Below are 16101 nucleotides of genomic sequence, written 5' to 3'. Positions count from 1 at the left end.
CTTTTTATTTACTGGATTTGAAACACATATAAAAGGGATTCTTTTGCACACAATTGAAGGGGAAGCCGCCGCATAGAGAGAAACACATCAAGGATCGATCGAGAGAAGATTTTGGAGACTTTGGAAGAGAAAATTCTGCACAAGTTGGAAGAACATCAAAGAACAAAGACGAAGATAGATCGTCCGGATACGGAAGATCGAATATTTGGATTTGTTTTCTTTCTCTTGAATTTATATTATTGATTTGATGTCTAGTTTCATGAATATGAATTGGTTTCAACTATTTTTGATTATGAACTAAACTTTTTAAGTCTAGTGGTTGATGTAGCCTGGTCAAGACATGTTTATGAATTGTTGATTTTATTGAATTGAGTTCTTCTAAATTAATTGTGATTCTAGTTTTGAAAGTCTTTTCAATTTACTGGCCATAAATTGATTTGCCATATTTATTTAGAATCCGAGACTCGGGAGATGGGATTTCGAATAGGATCAATAGAATTCACACTATTAATTGTTTACATGACTCGGGAGAGCTTATAACTTTAATAGAGCCTATAAAGAACATTGTTTTACACATATCATTACAAGTAGATTTTTAATAGAGACATTGGAATCGATCTGTGATTGATACATTCTATTTGATACTCGGGAGAGGGAAATAGTATAATCTATGTGTTTTTGGTTATTAATTGAAATGAACTCATGAAAATAGATTAATTAGGAATGAATATTGTCGAGACCAGGTGAAATCAAAACCTCTAGACTATTTCTCTCTGATTGATAATCTCTTAAGGATTGTGTGTGTGTGCGTTTTACAAACTTTACTATTTATTTAATTGTTCAGAAAATTTCCAAAGTTTGATTTTTTAGATAAAATTAAGACTATTTTAATTACAAGTATTGAATATTTTCAAATTACTCCTTGTGGGATTGACACTCTCTCTTTCACTATATTAAAACTTGACACTCGTACGCTTGCGAGTATTTTTCACAACAGAATGTGAGTCCACTCAACCGATATTCTCAAATTTTAAAGATATTTGAGTAACTTAAATAAGTGCAAAAATAGCTTAAGTACTTCAGTGATACTAGACAAGCTTAAATCACGGATAATGTGAGTATTGATAAGGTGCAGAAATGTAAGTAGAGCAGCAGTTATAAAAGTTCGAAGACTGAATCCTTCTACGTTTCTCCTTCTTTCACGCGACAAGGAATTCATTAGAAGACTTCTTTGGTAACTACAACGTCTTGTAATCCACCCACTCCGATATTAGGACTTAGACACTGCCTAACTCGAAACTCCTAGATTTCAACAAAGATAGTGTTAGGATCAAAACTCGGACTGCTCTTAAACAACTTTCGTGAGCAGTTTGCTTAACAATCTTCTTATATGTGAGCAGCTGCTGTTAAACAACTAACTCTATTATTTCTCGTGTGTCAATGTTAATTGACCAACAAATATATGTACGGAAGGAGGCCAAGTAACAGATAGAACAATAATAAAGATGACTTGACAGAAAGTAAATAACACAGAGATGTTTGTGGATGTTCGGAGATAAAAATTCCTACGTCACCCCTTCTTCCACGAATGAAGAATCCACAAGAAAACTTTGGTTTATAACGTCCTGTATATAACCTACTCCAATACTAGGACTTATCCTTGCCTATATCGGAACTCCTAGAACTCTACAAAGTTAAGACACCTCGTCCTAACAATAAAAATTATAGTAGTGAATGAATCCGTAGACTCAAACAATAAATCAACTCCTCTTAAACAAATAAGCAATAAATAGTTGATTCCAGGCCTTTGATGATCCTCAGATATCAGATGTATAGATTCTGTAAGTGATCACTTTGAGAAGATTTTATATATATTTGATTAGTGCTCAAGCAGCTTATATCTTCATGTATCTTGCTGATTTTTTCTTGTAGATTATCTTTCGTGTGTATCTCTGTATAGCTTTTTGCTCTCTCTTCTTCTAAATATCTTCACCCTTATATATATATATATATATATATATATATGTGTGTGTGTTTTTGTAACGTTCTTCTTCATCATAAATGCATGTCTCCTTTGCCTCTAGATCTTCAATAAGTCTTTATGAGAACTTTTAATGATGTTGCACATTCTTCAATAGAAATATCTAGATCTTGCAACAGTATTTATATTTGAAATATATTTTTGAATATATTCCAATATCTGATTAAATCGTATCTTCACCAGTCTTGAATCTTGGTCCGGTTATGTGAACGGTCCTCTTCAACTGGTTTTGAACTGTAACGACTGACTGGACTACTTGTGTCTGGAATGAACTGCATGCATCTCAACTGGTTGTATTTCAACTGTTTGCATTTCGACTGCTTAAATCCTGACTGCTTGCGAAATATTTCTTTATGTTTTGTCCAATATCAAAACTTTATCCCAACAATTTCCCCTTTTTTGGTTTTGACTAAAATAAGCAGTTCTGTCTTAGAAATATTTTCTTTGAATATCAGAGGTTTTTCTTAATTATTCTTCAAGAAATTTCCCCTTAACATGATATGCAAGAACTTCAATTGTTTTTCTTGACAATCCACTTCTTTTTCATGTCTTTCGATATATTTATTATGTATCTTCGATATCTGCAAGTTCATTAAAAACATCAATAAATCTCTTCATATACTTTTAATCAGTATATAAATACACACAGTTTAGCAAGTTCATACTATTAAACTTATCATGGAAGATATTCTCAAGGAATGTGAAGCATTTATTGTTGAGAAAAATTTATCTCTTAGAGCAAAATTGAGAATGCTACAGGTTCACAAAGTCCGCCTTTTTCATCAGCTATAGCAGGAAGGCTGACTAGAATTGAAAAAAAATTCAAGTTGCGGCTTGAAGTTTCTAGATTTGAAGTCATTTTTACTACAAAGAGTGTTTTTCTCTTGACTCATATGAAAAAGCTTCAAACCTTAGGGAAATTTTTCCTCTCTTCTGATTTTCAAGATACATCTATAGGCAAACTGGCCACTAGGATATATTTTTAGAAATTTGCTGTAGAGTCGGAAATATATATTGTAAAGAATGTTCTTTGAATAATAAATAAGTTATTTCTTTATTTTGCTATCGTTTATTTAAATGCAAGTTATGACAATTATAATTGTTTCTTTTGGAAACCTCTTTTCAATAAATAAATTTCACGCTTTTCAATACAACTCATCGATCTCCTAAAATTCTCTTGAAAATAGTTGTCATCTATAACTCTTCATATTCTGCCATCAAATCTATAGATTGATTCAAATTTCATATATTCGAACATATCATCATCAAGTCATTTAGCTTGGTAGTCATGGAAACAATTATCAAGGAATACAAAGCCATTGTTAATGAAAAAGTAATGTCTCTCGAATCCAAAATTAACATGATGAAGACGCATAACGTTATGCCATATCCACCAGCCACAACAAGTCAACTGGCTAGGATAGGAGCAAAATATATGCAAAGGATTGGAGCTTCCAATCTTGAATACATCTTCTCTCCAGAAAGTGTTTTTCATTTGAAGCTTATAAAAGAGCTTCAAGTGCTCGATAAAATCACCAATTATCCCGATTATCAACAAACAACATCAGAGAAGCTGATCACCTCTATGTCATACTGGATGATGACTGTTGAATGAGAGATCTACTTTTGTAAAAATTAATTTTATGAATAAAATATCCTATTTTGCTTTCGTATGATTCTTATTTATTCTATCATAATATCAAAATTCAAACATATAATTGAATAATTATATGAGTAAGAAATCTTAGTCTTGTTTTTGGCGTGTCAAAGGTTGCTTTGAGAAGCATTTCATCCAGCAGTCTTTTTGAAGAAATTTAAAGATTTCCACTTTCTGCTTCAGTTCCCCCTAAAACTGATAATTATCTTTTTTTTTTCTGCAAACAATGTAACAAACTGGTCTATGGTATCCAATTTTACTTGGGTCATTGATGGATTAGTCCTTTGGGAATCCAAACTTGAATCAACCTAACAAGTCGATTATTTGTATCTCATAAAATTTGTGCTTTGTGTCGTTCATTTTTGTGAGATGAATAATATGCATCAATTTTAGAATGATGTTCATAAGAATAATGATGTGATCTCATATGAGATTTTTTGTTATGAAACTGTCTATATCTTCTTTGAACTGGTTTTTCACGAAATTTATATTTTCCAGTCATCTTATCTTGACTAGATTTTCAGTTCTGCTTCTCGCATGATTTTTGTTGATCATAACCAACTCCATACTTTCAAATATTGTTCCATTTCTCTACTGTTTCTTCTTTAGGTAAGAAAGTTCTAGGTTTTACAAAATGTGTATACTTTCCTTTACACATATTTAGTTTAGGTCTAGTATCAATTTCTGAATTGCTTGAATCTTCTTTAAAACCAAGACCAGTCCTATCATTTCCTGGTCTTTTCAGTTCATGAATCGTATTTAATGTAACTGAAGATTTGTTTCAAGTTTGGATCAGCTCAGATAATTCCAAATTTTCTGATCTTAACTGCTATTTCTCAACCTGTAGATCATTAATTTCAGCTCTAAGTTTAACAATTTCTGCCTCTTTGTTTGGTAATTCTATTTTATTTTCCATAAGTTCCTCAAATGCTAAGCATAATTTATGATAATCATTAGTCATTTCATGCAGTGCATTAGCTAACTTTTCCTGTGTAAAATCAGTGGAGTTCTGATTTTCATGAGCCATGAAGCAACTATTTATTTCTTAACTTGAACTTGATGAACAACATAATTCTTCAACATCTTTTGTAGAATAAATCTCGGACTCTTCGATCTTTTCAATGTTTACATGCTTAATAAATCTCTGCCACATATTCTTAGCTGTTGAACATGTTTCCATGGTTTTATTGAGCAATTATCCATGGTAGTGTTCCAGAAACTCTTAGCAATATCTCTAAAAGAATCCATAAAACATGTTCAAAAGCGACAAAGAAACTCTCTCTAATACCACTTGTTAAGATTGAAACTTGGACTGCTCTTAAACAACTTTCGTGAGCAGTTTGCTTAACAATCTTATTATATGTGAGCAGTTGCTGTTAAACAACTAACTCTATTATTTCTCGTGTGTCAATGTTAATTAGACAAAAAAATATATTTGCAGAAGGAGGCCAAGTAACAGATAAAATATTAATCAAGATGGCTTGACAGAAAGTAAATAACACAGAGATGTTTGTGGATATTCAGAGATAAAAACTCCTACGTCACCCCTTCTTCTACGAGGTAAGGATCCACTAGAAAACTTTGGTTTATACAACGTCTTGTATACAATTCACTTTAATACTAGGACTTATCCTTGCCTATATCGGAACTCATAGAACTCCACAAAGTTAAGACAACTCGTCCTAACAATCAAAATATAGTAGTGAATGAATCAGTAGACTCAAACAATAAATCAACTCCTCTTAAACAAATAAGAAATGGAGATTTGATTCCAGGCCCTTGATGATCCTCAGAGATCAGATGTATGGATTATGTAAGTGGGCACTTTGAGCATATTTTATAAATCTTTGATTAGTGCTCAAGCAGCTTATATTTTCGTGTATCTTGCTGTTTTTTTCTTTTAGATTATCCTTCGTGTATATCTCTGTATAGCTTGTTGCTCTCTCTCTTCTTCTTAATATATTCACCCATATATATATATATATATATATATATATATATATGCAGTTTCGCAACGTTCTTCTTCGTCATAAATGCATGTCTCCTTTGCCTCTAGATCTTCAATAAGTCTTTATGAGGACTTTTAACAATGTTGCATGTTCCTCAATAGAAATTTATAGATTGAAACAGTTTTTATATTTGAAATATATCTTTGAATATATTCCAATATCTGATTAAATCGTATCTTCAGCAGTCTTGAATCTTGGACTGGTTATGTGAACAGTCATCCTCAACTGGTATTGAACTGTAATGACTGACTGGATTGCTTGCAGTTGGGTTGCTTTTGTCTTGACTGAACTGCATGCATCTCGACTGGTTGTATTTCAACTTCTTTCATTTCGACTGCTTAAATCATGACTGCTTAAATCCTGACTGCTTGTGAAATATTTCTTCATGTGTTGTCAAATACCAAAACTTTATCCCAACAAATAGAATTCAAAGTTCCTATCAAACTCTTCAATAACACAACTTTGATTGAGTTCTCAAATTCAAACACTCAAATCCTTGTTCTCGAACTTTCTTTTTGCAGCAGTCAAGGGATTTGAAGAACCTTTGTATGATCCTTAACTATCTGATGGCTTTCTGATTTAGCGAGGGTTGGATTGAGCAAAATGAATAACTTCGAGTAAGAGTGCTCAATGAGATTGCTAAAGTTTCGTAGAGTGTTCTTCGTGTCTTCTTCTTCGAGAAATCTCAATATTTATAGTACCCAGACTTCCAACGTCTTTATTGTCCAATAAGCGCGGCTGTCATTTGACTGTTGTTGCTTTCCTGGGAAGTCCCAATATCTTAAATGCGTTGGTACTATTTCTGATGGCCTCTCTATTAAAGGTTGAGTCTTCGATAAATGCAAGTTGTGACTCTTTCTATATTTGAGAGGTAATGGTTGCAGTTAGTTTCTGAGCTAGAGTGTCTCAGCAATCATTTCGAGTAACTTTTCAACATTCCTTGTTGTTTGCTCATAAATACTTCAGGCGGCTCTTTAATGCTGTTGTATCTTGTTCAGGAAGTCTTTCCTTGTGACCGTTGAGAAATATTGCCTTGCATATGTGAGCGGTTGAGGAAAGCTTATAGGAGCTGGTTGAGTAGAAGTCTTAGCAAGTGACCGATCGAGAGATGTAACTAGTGCTGAACCGGTTGAGGCATGTTCATGCCTGTGGCTTGAAAGCAGTCGTAACTCCTGTCCTTCAAAGTAGGCGTTCGACTCCTGTGTCTTCATAGACTAGCGGTCGATACATGTATAAGTATTACAAGAAAAAGGCGACACAATCTATAACAATGATGTATTGTTTTGTTATTCGAGGGGGGGGGGGGGATTCTATCTAATTTCCTAAACATAAACTTCAAATTGCATTCAGTCTTTATTAGGTGAAAAATATGTTTGCACTTCCTAATCCACGAAAAAATGTTTCTACACTCCCTGTAGTGACCCAATCTAGATCACCTACTAACTTGCAGTCTTAAGCATGTAATTAACTTAATATAAAAGCACTTACTAAAACACAAAGTTTATTGCGAAAACTTAAAAACTTACTACAAAAGAAACCGATAGAATACAACCGGTACTAAAAAACAAAAATGTATTTTTCCAACACATATTTACAACATAAAACCAACTGTAGGTACAAAACTCCCAGCAGCTCTTGGGCCTGCATCTAATCGTGCCTCAATCCACTCGCTCCGTCCAGCCTGAGACCTGCCCCATGGAATGGGGTGCCCAAGATAACACTATGGACATGAGCGACTAATGTTCCGTACGTAAATATGTGTATACAAAACTAATATGATGCATGAAACATGAGATGACTGGGGTGACTGGTCAACTACCAAGTCCTGCTTAGACTAAACACTAATGATTATGTAGTACCATATGAGAAACCGACCTGAGGGTGACTCACACACTTGTCTAGACCACCGTATCATCAGTCTCCGCATATTGTGGTAACTCTCGGTGTCAGACTGTATAAACAGGTGTAGGGCTGAGCGACCCTATGAGAAAGGCTATCTCGAAAGAGATACGGCTCAACATGTATGTGCACATGCAGCATGAATGAAAAGCAGTAAAACATACATCATGACACATAAATACAACATATAAGCATGCATACTCAGCTGAAAATCTCAGTCACTACTTAAGTTGTAATATCCGAAAAATCCATAAATCTATTCATGATTTATTAAAAAAAATTAAAATGAATTTTAAGTTATTGTATTTTATTATTTATGATTTAAATTTTATTCTCAATTAAATGCTTTTATGTGTTGTATAAATTATTTAAAAGTTTATATTTCATGTGTTTTTTTTTTACGCAAAAGGAGAAACATATATTAATAAGTCAAGTCCGGTACAATATCTTTCGAAATAACAGTAGGAGAGGGAGCAAATCTACCTACTAGATCAGGCATAGAAGCAGTCTCTCTAGCTAAAGCATGGGCAGCCTGATTCGCTGATCATCTGGCAAAAACAAAAGTATAAGATGAAACAACTCGAGCGAGAAGTTTGCAGTCTTCTATGATGAGATTCAATGCTGAGCAATCCATAATAGAATTATTAAGAGCATCAATAATTGTTAACGCATCCGATTCCACGATGATTGATGGGAAATGAAGTTCCTTTATCCAACTAAGAGCTTCACGAATGGCTAGAGCTTCAGCCATAGTTTCATGTGTTAAAATATACATTTATGTATTGTGTTAAATGATTTTAATGATTTTATGCACTTTATTTATGAAGTGTAAAGTTACGATTTAAATTAATTGATGTTAAATATATACCTAATATTTTTTTTTATGTCTTGCTAAATAATTTAAATGTTTTCACAATTGAATTGATTTTGGACTGAAAAAATGAGACTAGCCTTAAAACGAGATCTGAGAAAATAATTCTATGAGTATTTTGAGTATAATATTGTTATGATTTTACTTTAATCACCGGGAGGAGAAAATCTCATTAGTCTAGTTTGAGGCGTGTTAGAAGACTGTTTGATGTATTCTTTCTAACCATTACCTCTCACTTTCATTCCCTACCCTACCTCAACTAATGTTTTGTCATTGTCCCCTCCCCAATCACACGGTTCATCCCCCATTCTCTTCCTCCATCTTCTTCCTCCTTTCTCATTCTCCATCCTCCATCTCGCCTCCCTTGAGCAGCTGTTGTATTATGCTCATAACTTCATCATCCAATGTCCAAACTTCAATCTGTTTGAAGGGTTATCTTTGTTACATCCATAGCTTTGATTTGAATTATGAATCGCTATTTTTTAGGGTCATTTCTGCCTAGATCAAAGCCTTCTTGTAAGATGTTTCTGCACATATTTTCTATTCCCTTTCTTCTTATATTTTGCCATTGATTCTTGGTGTCTTCTCACCATATAAAAGTTTTATTTTGACCTTAGGAACAATTGAACCAATTTCCGGATTTCATCTTCTTTCGGCTACCATTTGAGCATGTCTCTATTCCATTTGAGTAAGGTTATATCCTACCAAAGTCCAAGATAATTCCGTTCTTCAAATAACAAAGGCAAGTGCAAATATTTTAAAGTTTTGAAACCCATTCAAGAGTATAATTATTTGGATATGAAAATGTATGTTGATGTGCATGTTTTAATGGTTTTATGATTTTTAAGAAGCATGAAATTATGATTATGAAGTTATGAATTGTTGTAATCGTGAAACGTAGATCGTTCTTGACAAGTCTTGAATTATGGTTTGAGAAGTTTAATCTTTTGAAGGTTTGATGTGTACTTGACGTTTTGATGAAATTTTATTCAAGTTTTGTGAAAAGTATGAGTTTTTAGATTTTGAAAGAGTTGAGTTGGTGTTGATGTATTTTTGGATTTAGTTGTTTTGAAGCAAAGTTGTTCAAGTTTTAGTATTTCTTTTGATCCAACTCTTTGTAAAACTTGATGTTTTTGAAGTGTTCAACCAAGTTTTTAAGTGTGTAATTGAAGGATGAGTTTTGAATGAGTTTGGAGCAAAGTTTTTCTTTCATTTTCGCAGAAAAATATGCGCACGGACCCCGAAACGCCCTCCGTGCAAGGGTCCGTGTGCCTTCTGGTTTTGAAAATTAAATGTACAGACCTAGGCACGGAGGTGGCACAGGACTGGAGGGTGGTCCGTGTAGGGGTCCGGATATGGGCCCGTGTGTTGCTCTGGGTGATTTTAACAATTTTCTGCGCTAACACATTTTGGTAGAATGAGTATAACTTTTTATTGAAAAATCCAATTTGGGTGAAATCAGCGGCATTAATGGAAATCCAAGACAAAGATATAAAACTTTCATGTTTAAAACTTTTTCAAATTAGGATAAAAAGTAGAGTTTGAGCGTTTGCAATATGCTAGTCCAAAACAGGTCGCGCTCGAGCGGGAACTTTCTATCGCTCGAGCGAGTTGTGTTCTGTCTCAAAAGTTTAGTATGTATGTTTTTAAGTCCTAAATTCATGTTTATGATGTTTTAAGGTGTTTTAAGTATATTTAAGAGTTCCTATACAAAAATTTTCAAGTTTTACGTCAAGAACGAAAAGAACGACTTACATGGATCGATTACCGATTATGTCATTAAGGATAAATAATATATAACTTGTATAAATAGAAAAAAAATTAGAAAAATCCTAATATACCCTTATTTCTAATCATTTCTATTATATTTAAAGGGCAAAATTATGAATTTTTGTTTAATCATAATTCTAATCACAATCGTAATCAACACAGTAAATAAATTATTATTTATCCATAACACTCTACATCATATCTAATTAGTTTAATAATCACTTAATAAATTATATCTTCACAATCCTATTAACATAAGAAAACGCAGCCTTATTATATAAAAAATTACAGTGGTGAGTCTCAAGAAAATAATGCCATATCTATTTATAAAATGGATAAACGTGAGATGATATGAAGTTGATGGATGCCATTGAATGACACATCATCCAAAGATGTATGAATTAGATTTCGTGGATAGATATAAAAAGATATTATATATATGTTTATGTACAATTACTCCAATTTATAAGAATTCTCAAGTATACACCCGTGCTTATTTATCAGTGTTTTAAAAAACTCGAAAAAATACAGCTTAAAATTTCGCTTTAGATTAGACAAAAACGTGGAACAACTGGTCAACCTTTTGGTTAACCATATTAAGTGAAAAAAAAAACGTTGAAAAACATAATTTTTTTAAAAAAATATTTAAGTTACATTTTATTTTTAAAATTTTTAAAATATTAAATTTTATTTTAAGTAATAAATATTTAATAATAGAATTTTTAAACAAAAAAACCCTATATGCATCAAAATTAAATTTACTTTGTAGATTAACTTTCTTTGCGACTAATTAAGAGATAAAACTTGACACAAAAAATTTAATCAAATAACTTTTTATTTTAAGACTTATGTTTTTTATAACTTAAAAATTTATGCATTTTTTTTAAAAAAATTTAAGTTTTATTGTTATTTATTTTATTAACTAACCAAATATAGTTAAAATTAAAAATAAAAAAAATATTTTTTGACGCTTTAACATGCTCTAAATTTGCTCAAGTTTGCAAAACTTAAATCTTGACCGTGGATCGTCACACTTCCATATTTTTAAATCTTTTATGATGTGGGAATCCGCAGCCGCTATTTTTCGGTGCGCACTAGATAAATCCTCGGACTAACGCAATAGCCTGCAAACTACGTTAGTCAAGTAAACAACACTGAACAAATCTTGTGTGACAGGTTAGTACAAGAAAATATTGACAGAAGAAATCAAACTATTAACCTTTGGTCAAAAGCTTACCTACTTAAATACACTCGTAGAGCTATCTTTTTTAATCTTGGTACGCATTGAGCAGACACGTGCTTTGAGAGAGTTGAAAATTATGTTTAAAATTGAAATCTTTTGGGAAATCGGTATGTTATGTTATTATATTTTATATAGTAGAAATCAATCGATCGTAAATAAAAAAGTATTAAACGTTGGAACGGATGGTGCACCCAGCACTGCACGTTGCTCTTAAAATTGGCCCAAATCTACCACTACTGCATCAGCCATGTCTTCCCTCACGCGCCTCCTTGTATTCAGCTCACTCGCCATCTTCTCCGCCGCCAACTCTCTCACAGTCTACCAAGTTCTCGAAACCTACGGATTCCCCGTTGGTCTCCTGCCTATAGGCGTGACGGACTACGAGCTGGACTCCAGCACGGGGGAGTTCACAGTCTACCTGACCAAAACCTGCACCTTCACCATCGAAGGATACGAACTCAAGTACAAGACAAAAATCACCGGCACGGTTTCGAAGAATAAGATCAGCAATCTTTCCGGCATTCAAGTTAAGATACTGCTTTTCTGGATCAACATTGCGGAGGTGACGAAGAACGGGGATGACATCGATTTCTCCGTTGGCATCGCGTCCGCTGATTTCCCGGCCGACAACTTCGAAGAGAGCCCGCAATGTGGTTGTGGATTCGACTGTGTGAACGGAGACAATGGTGGTGGATTCGGCTTCAAGGGGCTTCTTCCTCTCCTGGAAGCATGACGAAACGACGCCGTTTACACGTTCCGAGAACCACCCATCTTCAAATTCAGAGGTAGGGAATATGAATAGCCCCCTTAAAAGTGCAGCTACTTTGTAATTTTAATTTTAATAAATTAAGATCCAAAAACGGATTTGTTTATGCTTAAATATCTCAAATGCAAAAAAAAAAAAAAAAAAAAAACCATTGGACGCAGCACATGGACACTAGCATAAACAGACCCCAAAACGTGTGTTTGTTTTTTTTTTTTTTTACTGCTGAAAACTATTGCATCATTGGTCATCTTCTTTATTTGTTTTTTTTTCGCTCAAATGCCTGCCACAATTAAAATATTTATTATTTCATTACAAAATGTTTAAATATCTTAAACAAAGGCGAGGATTGGCAAAACCATTCCCCTTTCCCTCCTCTAAAAATAAAATATCATTTGAGTGAATGCACGAGAAGTTCATTTTTTACTTAATAGTTAATTCTATAATGGTGAACCGAAATGCCCTTTGAAAGTTGAGCTGCTCTTGTTTGATGCAAGTGTATTGGATAACAATATTTTAAATTTTAGATGTAAGCAGAATTTAGTATTCAATGAGGTGAATTAATGAGTTTTGTGGATTTTAGAAGTTTAGTGGTATTTAATCATAACTTTTATATATTCTATAGAAATCTATTAGTATTCAAAATAGATTTTTTTAGAGTTTTAAAAGTCAAGTGGTATTCAACCTTGACTTTTAAAAACTCTACAAAAGTCTAGTGTTATTCAAAATGTCAATGGACTTTTAATAACTTCATGAAAATTATTGACATACAAACATTAATGCTTAAGTTACAACTATAATTTATAAAAATATGTCTTTGGTCTAACCCAAATATTTGAATGGATTTCTAAAATTAAAACCCATAATTTTTCTCTCTTTTTCACATCTCCTCACTTCTCTCTATCTCTCTCTCATATTCAAAATGCATATATATATTTATTTATTTTCATTTATTTTTTCGTTTTTTTCCTAAATTTTTTGGGATAGTTCAAAATAAAAAATATTATTCAAAAATTAGAAATTTTTGAACTATTTTGTGCTTTTTAATTTATGATTTATACCAATAATTATAATATTTAATTATAATAATATATGATTCAAAAAATTATAACATAATTTAATTCAAATATTTGAATATTCGGATAACAGACATGATAAAAATTAAAAATTGACAAATAAATTTTTATGATATAATTGATAAAATAATTTATAAGTTATCATATGTTTTTTTTTTAAAAAAAATAACTTTACACAACCGCAAATTTTTTAGTTTTTAATTTTGTTACATTAATATATATACATATACATTTGAAATAAATAAAATTCATTTTCATCAATTTCAAATAAATTTATTATTTATGTCAAATAATTATTATTTAAAAAAAAAAACGAAAAATAATAAGATATATTAAAGATACAAATTCATTAATTGTATGAAAAATTTACAAATCTCGATAAAAGTTTGTGAAAAATCTACAAAAAATCAATGAAAATCTGTTTGTAAATCCGTGATATTCTATAAAAGTCAATAAAAAATACAATTAGGGTCAAATAAGTGCGCAGGTCTTGTACAAGAAAGTCTCACGTACAAATGATTGATCAGATTTATTCTCTCGTAAAAATAATAATAATTTTAATATAAAAAATAATAGTTTTTAATAAATCAAAAATGAGATTTGTCTATTAAAATCTATAAAACCATGTCATAATAAATAAATCGATTAATCCTTATATTATTTGTCAGAGAAATAAACATGAATTAACTTTTAAACTATCATATTTAATCTATTATAGTGTACGATATAATGTTTTTATTTTTATATGCCTGGCTATTATTATGGCAATGTGCAACTCTTCAAACCAAAAAACAAACTTGTTTGATAAAATGATAGAGGTACAACAAATATGGTGTACAATGATATTTATAACAATAATATCGTGAGATTTTAATATTTTATCGCAAGATTTTGTATTTAATCGTAAGATTTTGATAAATTAAAATCTTATATTAAATTTTTTGTGTTGTAAAATTTGATGTACAAATTTCATTGTACTCGTAGCATCACTCTTTATAATTTACCAGAGACAAAACACAAAGTACACACACAACCTTATCAACCTGATGGCTTTGTTTTTCAGATCAACACCGATCCCCGAATTTGTCTCTAATTAAATTACCAGTACCTTTTTCTTTTATACGAGGATTCCGAATTTTGGGCATTCCTCAAATTCATCCATGATATCCTTATTTATGTTGTTAGATTAGATTAGATTGATACAATCCCCATTTTTTGCTGTAAATCTTCTTTCTCCTTCAACAAACGAGTGTTGGATCAAGGATATACAGAGAGAGAGAGAATGCCGTCAAAATACCAAAGACTTGGCTTTTCCATCCTCTCTCTCATCTTTTTCTCCGCCGTGGCTGCCACCTCCGCCGCTCCCACGGCCTACGAATTGCTCCAATCCTACGATTTTCCAGTGGGCATCCTCCCAAGAGGCATAACCCACTATGATCTCGATGCGTCGTCTGGCAGATTCGACGCTTATTTAAACGGATCTTGCAGTTTTTCGTTGGAGGGATCTTATCAATTGAAGTACAATCCTAGAATCAGTGGTAATATATACAAAGATAGGTTGACTAATTTATCTGGGGTCAGTGTCAAAGTGCTTTTTCTCTGGTTTAATATTGTGGAAGTCAGGAGGAATGGTGAAAATCTTGAGTTTTCTGTGGGGGTTGCATCTGCGGAGTTTCCCATCGACAATTTTTATGTTTGTCCACAATGTGGGTGTGGATTGAATTGTAAATCTTCGGAAGAGAAGTGGAGAAGGGGCAATCTTTGGAGTAATTCTCTTGTTTCTGAGATTTAGTTACTTTCATAGGTTTCATGGCACCTTTCATGTGTTTATTCATGATTCAATAAAAGTTTACTTCTTTTTCTTAATCATATCATATTTGTGGACCATTATCTCAATTATGAAACTGGCCGGAGTGAAGTTTAATCTATAATATGGTTTAGTGAATACTAGAGCAACCTGAGCATTTTGTGATTGGGATAGTGATTCTTTATGTGCATCTTGTGTAACTTCTTGATGAATCGAGTTGATTTTAGCAAAAAAAATCACCTCTTGCCTCATTTTGTGTTTTGATGTGTAATTATTTATTCGAATCCCTGACCAGAACATTTGATGTAGTTGAATTCATCAACCCTCCTCTGTCCTAATGGGTGTCCTATGCGCTATTCTTCGAAGCCGCATTCACTGGTTGTTGGATATAATTGTTGCTTTCTATAGAGTAACAGAATCACAATTTCATTCTGATAGCTGTCAAGGATTATATATTCAATTCGTATAGAGACTCAATTGAGTAAAATTGCTGACATGATGAGATGGGATTACTGAAAATGGATTGAACCTTGAAAGCGGTGGAGAGATGATGTGAAATCTCTACAGATTAAAAATCTGGGGCACAAGAGAAGATTAGATAATTGATTGTGGTTGAAGTTGTGATTAGGTAATCGATTCGTGGAACGCCTTGCAATGGTTATGCAATCACAGTGAGGACTTGTTTGTTAACTTGTTCTGCTCCTCAATCTGTCAAGTGAAAGCTATTATCACTTTCATTTCATTTTGTTGTGTTCTTGAATCCACCACCCTATATGCCATGTCCTAAATTTGCAATCTTAGAAGAGATGGGCCTTGTTTCCTTACCATTCAAGGGAATAGTGTTTTGAATTGTAATTCAAGGTTGGCTTTTTCTTTACTCTTTGTTTGCTGTGTCCCTACTGGGGAAAGGCAATGCCCCACGGGTGTGATACACTTGAATACCTTACGGATAATAGTCATTGGAT

General features: G+C 32.6%; 2 protein-coding genes across 3 annotated transcripts; both read left to right on the top strand.

Annotated features, from left to right (window-relative positions):
- The first annotated feature begins 11676 nt into the window (after positions 1-11676).
- Positions 11677-12357, top strand: LOC140885306 (uncharacterized protein At5g01610-like). The gene has a single exon (XM_073292271.1). It carries the CDS (start codon positions 11738-11740, stop codon positions 12221-12223), a length of 486 nt encoding a protein of 161 aa, XP_073148372.1. The 5' UTR covers positions 11677-11737; the 3' UTR covers positions 12224-12357.
- Positions 12358-14375: 2018 nt separating this feature from the next.
- Positions 14376-15786, top strand: LOC140884796 (uncharacterized protein At5g01610-like). 2 transcript variants are annotated; one of them, XM_073291654.1, is made up of 2 exons: positions 14376-15095; positions 15446-15786. In XM_073291654.1, the coding sequence occupies exons 1-2, from the start codon at positions 14612-14614 to the stop codon at positions 15472-15474; spliced, it is 513 nt and encodes a 170-aa protein (XP_073147755.1). In that variant the 5' UTR covers positions 14376-14611; the 3' UTR covers positions 15475-15786. The 2 variants fall into 2 exon arrangements, with proteins under 2 accessions (XP_073147755.1, XP_073147756.1); XM_073291655.1 differs by having other exon boundaries at positions 15432-15460.
- Positions 15787-16101: the final 315 nt, after the last annotated feature.

Source organism: Henckelia pumila, chromosome 2 (genome assembly GCF_033568475.1).
Source record: "Henckelia pumila isolate YLH828 chromosome 2, ASM3356847v2, whole genome shotgun sequence".
NCBI lineage: Eukaryota > Viridiplantae > Streptophyta > Magnoliopsida > Lamiales > Gesneriaceae > Henckelia > Henckelia pumila.
The sequence above is the reverse complement of the archived record's forward strand: the minus strand, read 5'-3'. Positions and strand labels throughout refer to the sequence as shown.

What these genes read in the sequence shown, in the direction of transcription:
- LOC140885306 (XM_073292271.1), top strand. Translation starts at nt 11,738, where the DNA reads ATGTCTTCCCTCACGCGCCTCCTTGTATTCAGCTCACTCGCCATCTTC.
- LOC140884796 (XM_073291654.1), top strand. Translation starts at nt 14,612, where the DNA reads ATGCCGTCAAAATACCAAAGACTTGGCTTTTCCATCCTCTCTCTCATC. An exon ending in GAGAAGGGGCAATCTTTGGA is followed by an intron (nt 15,096 to 15,445) that starts GTAATTCTCTTG and finishes CATTTGATGTAG; the next exon opens with TTGAATTCATCAACCCTCCT.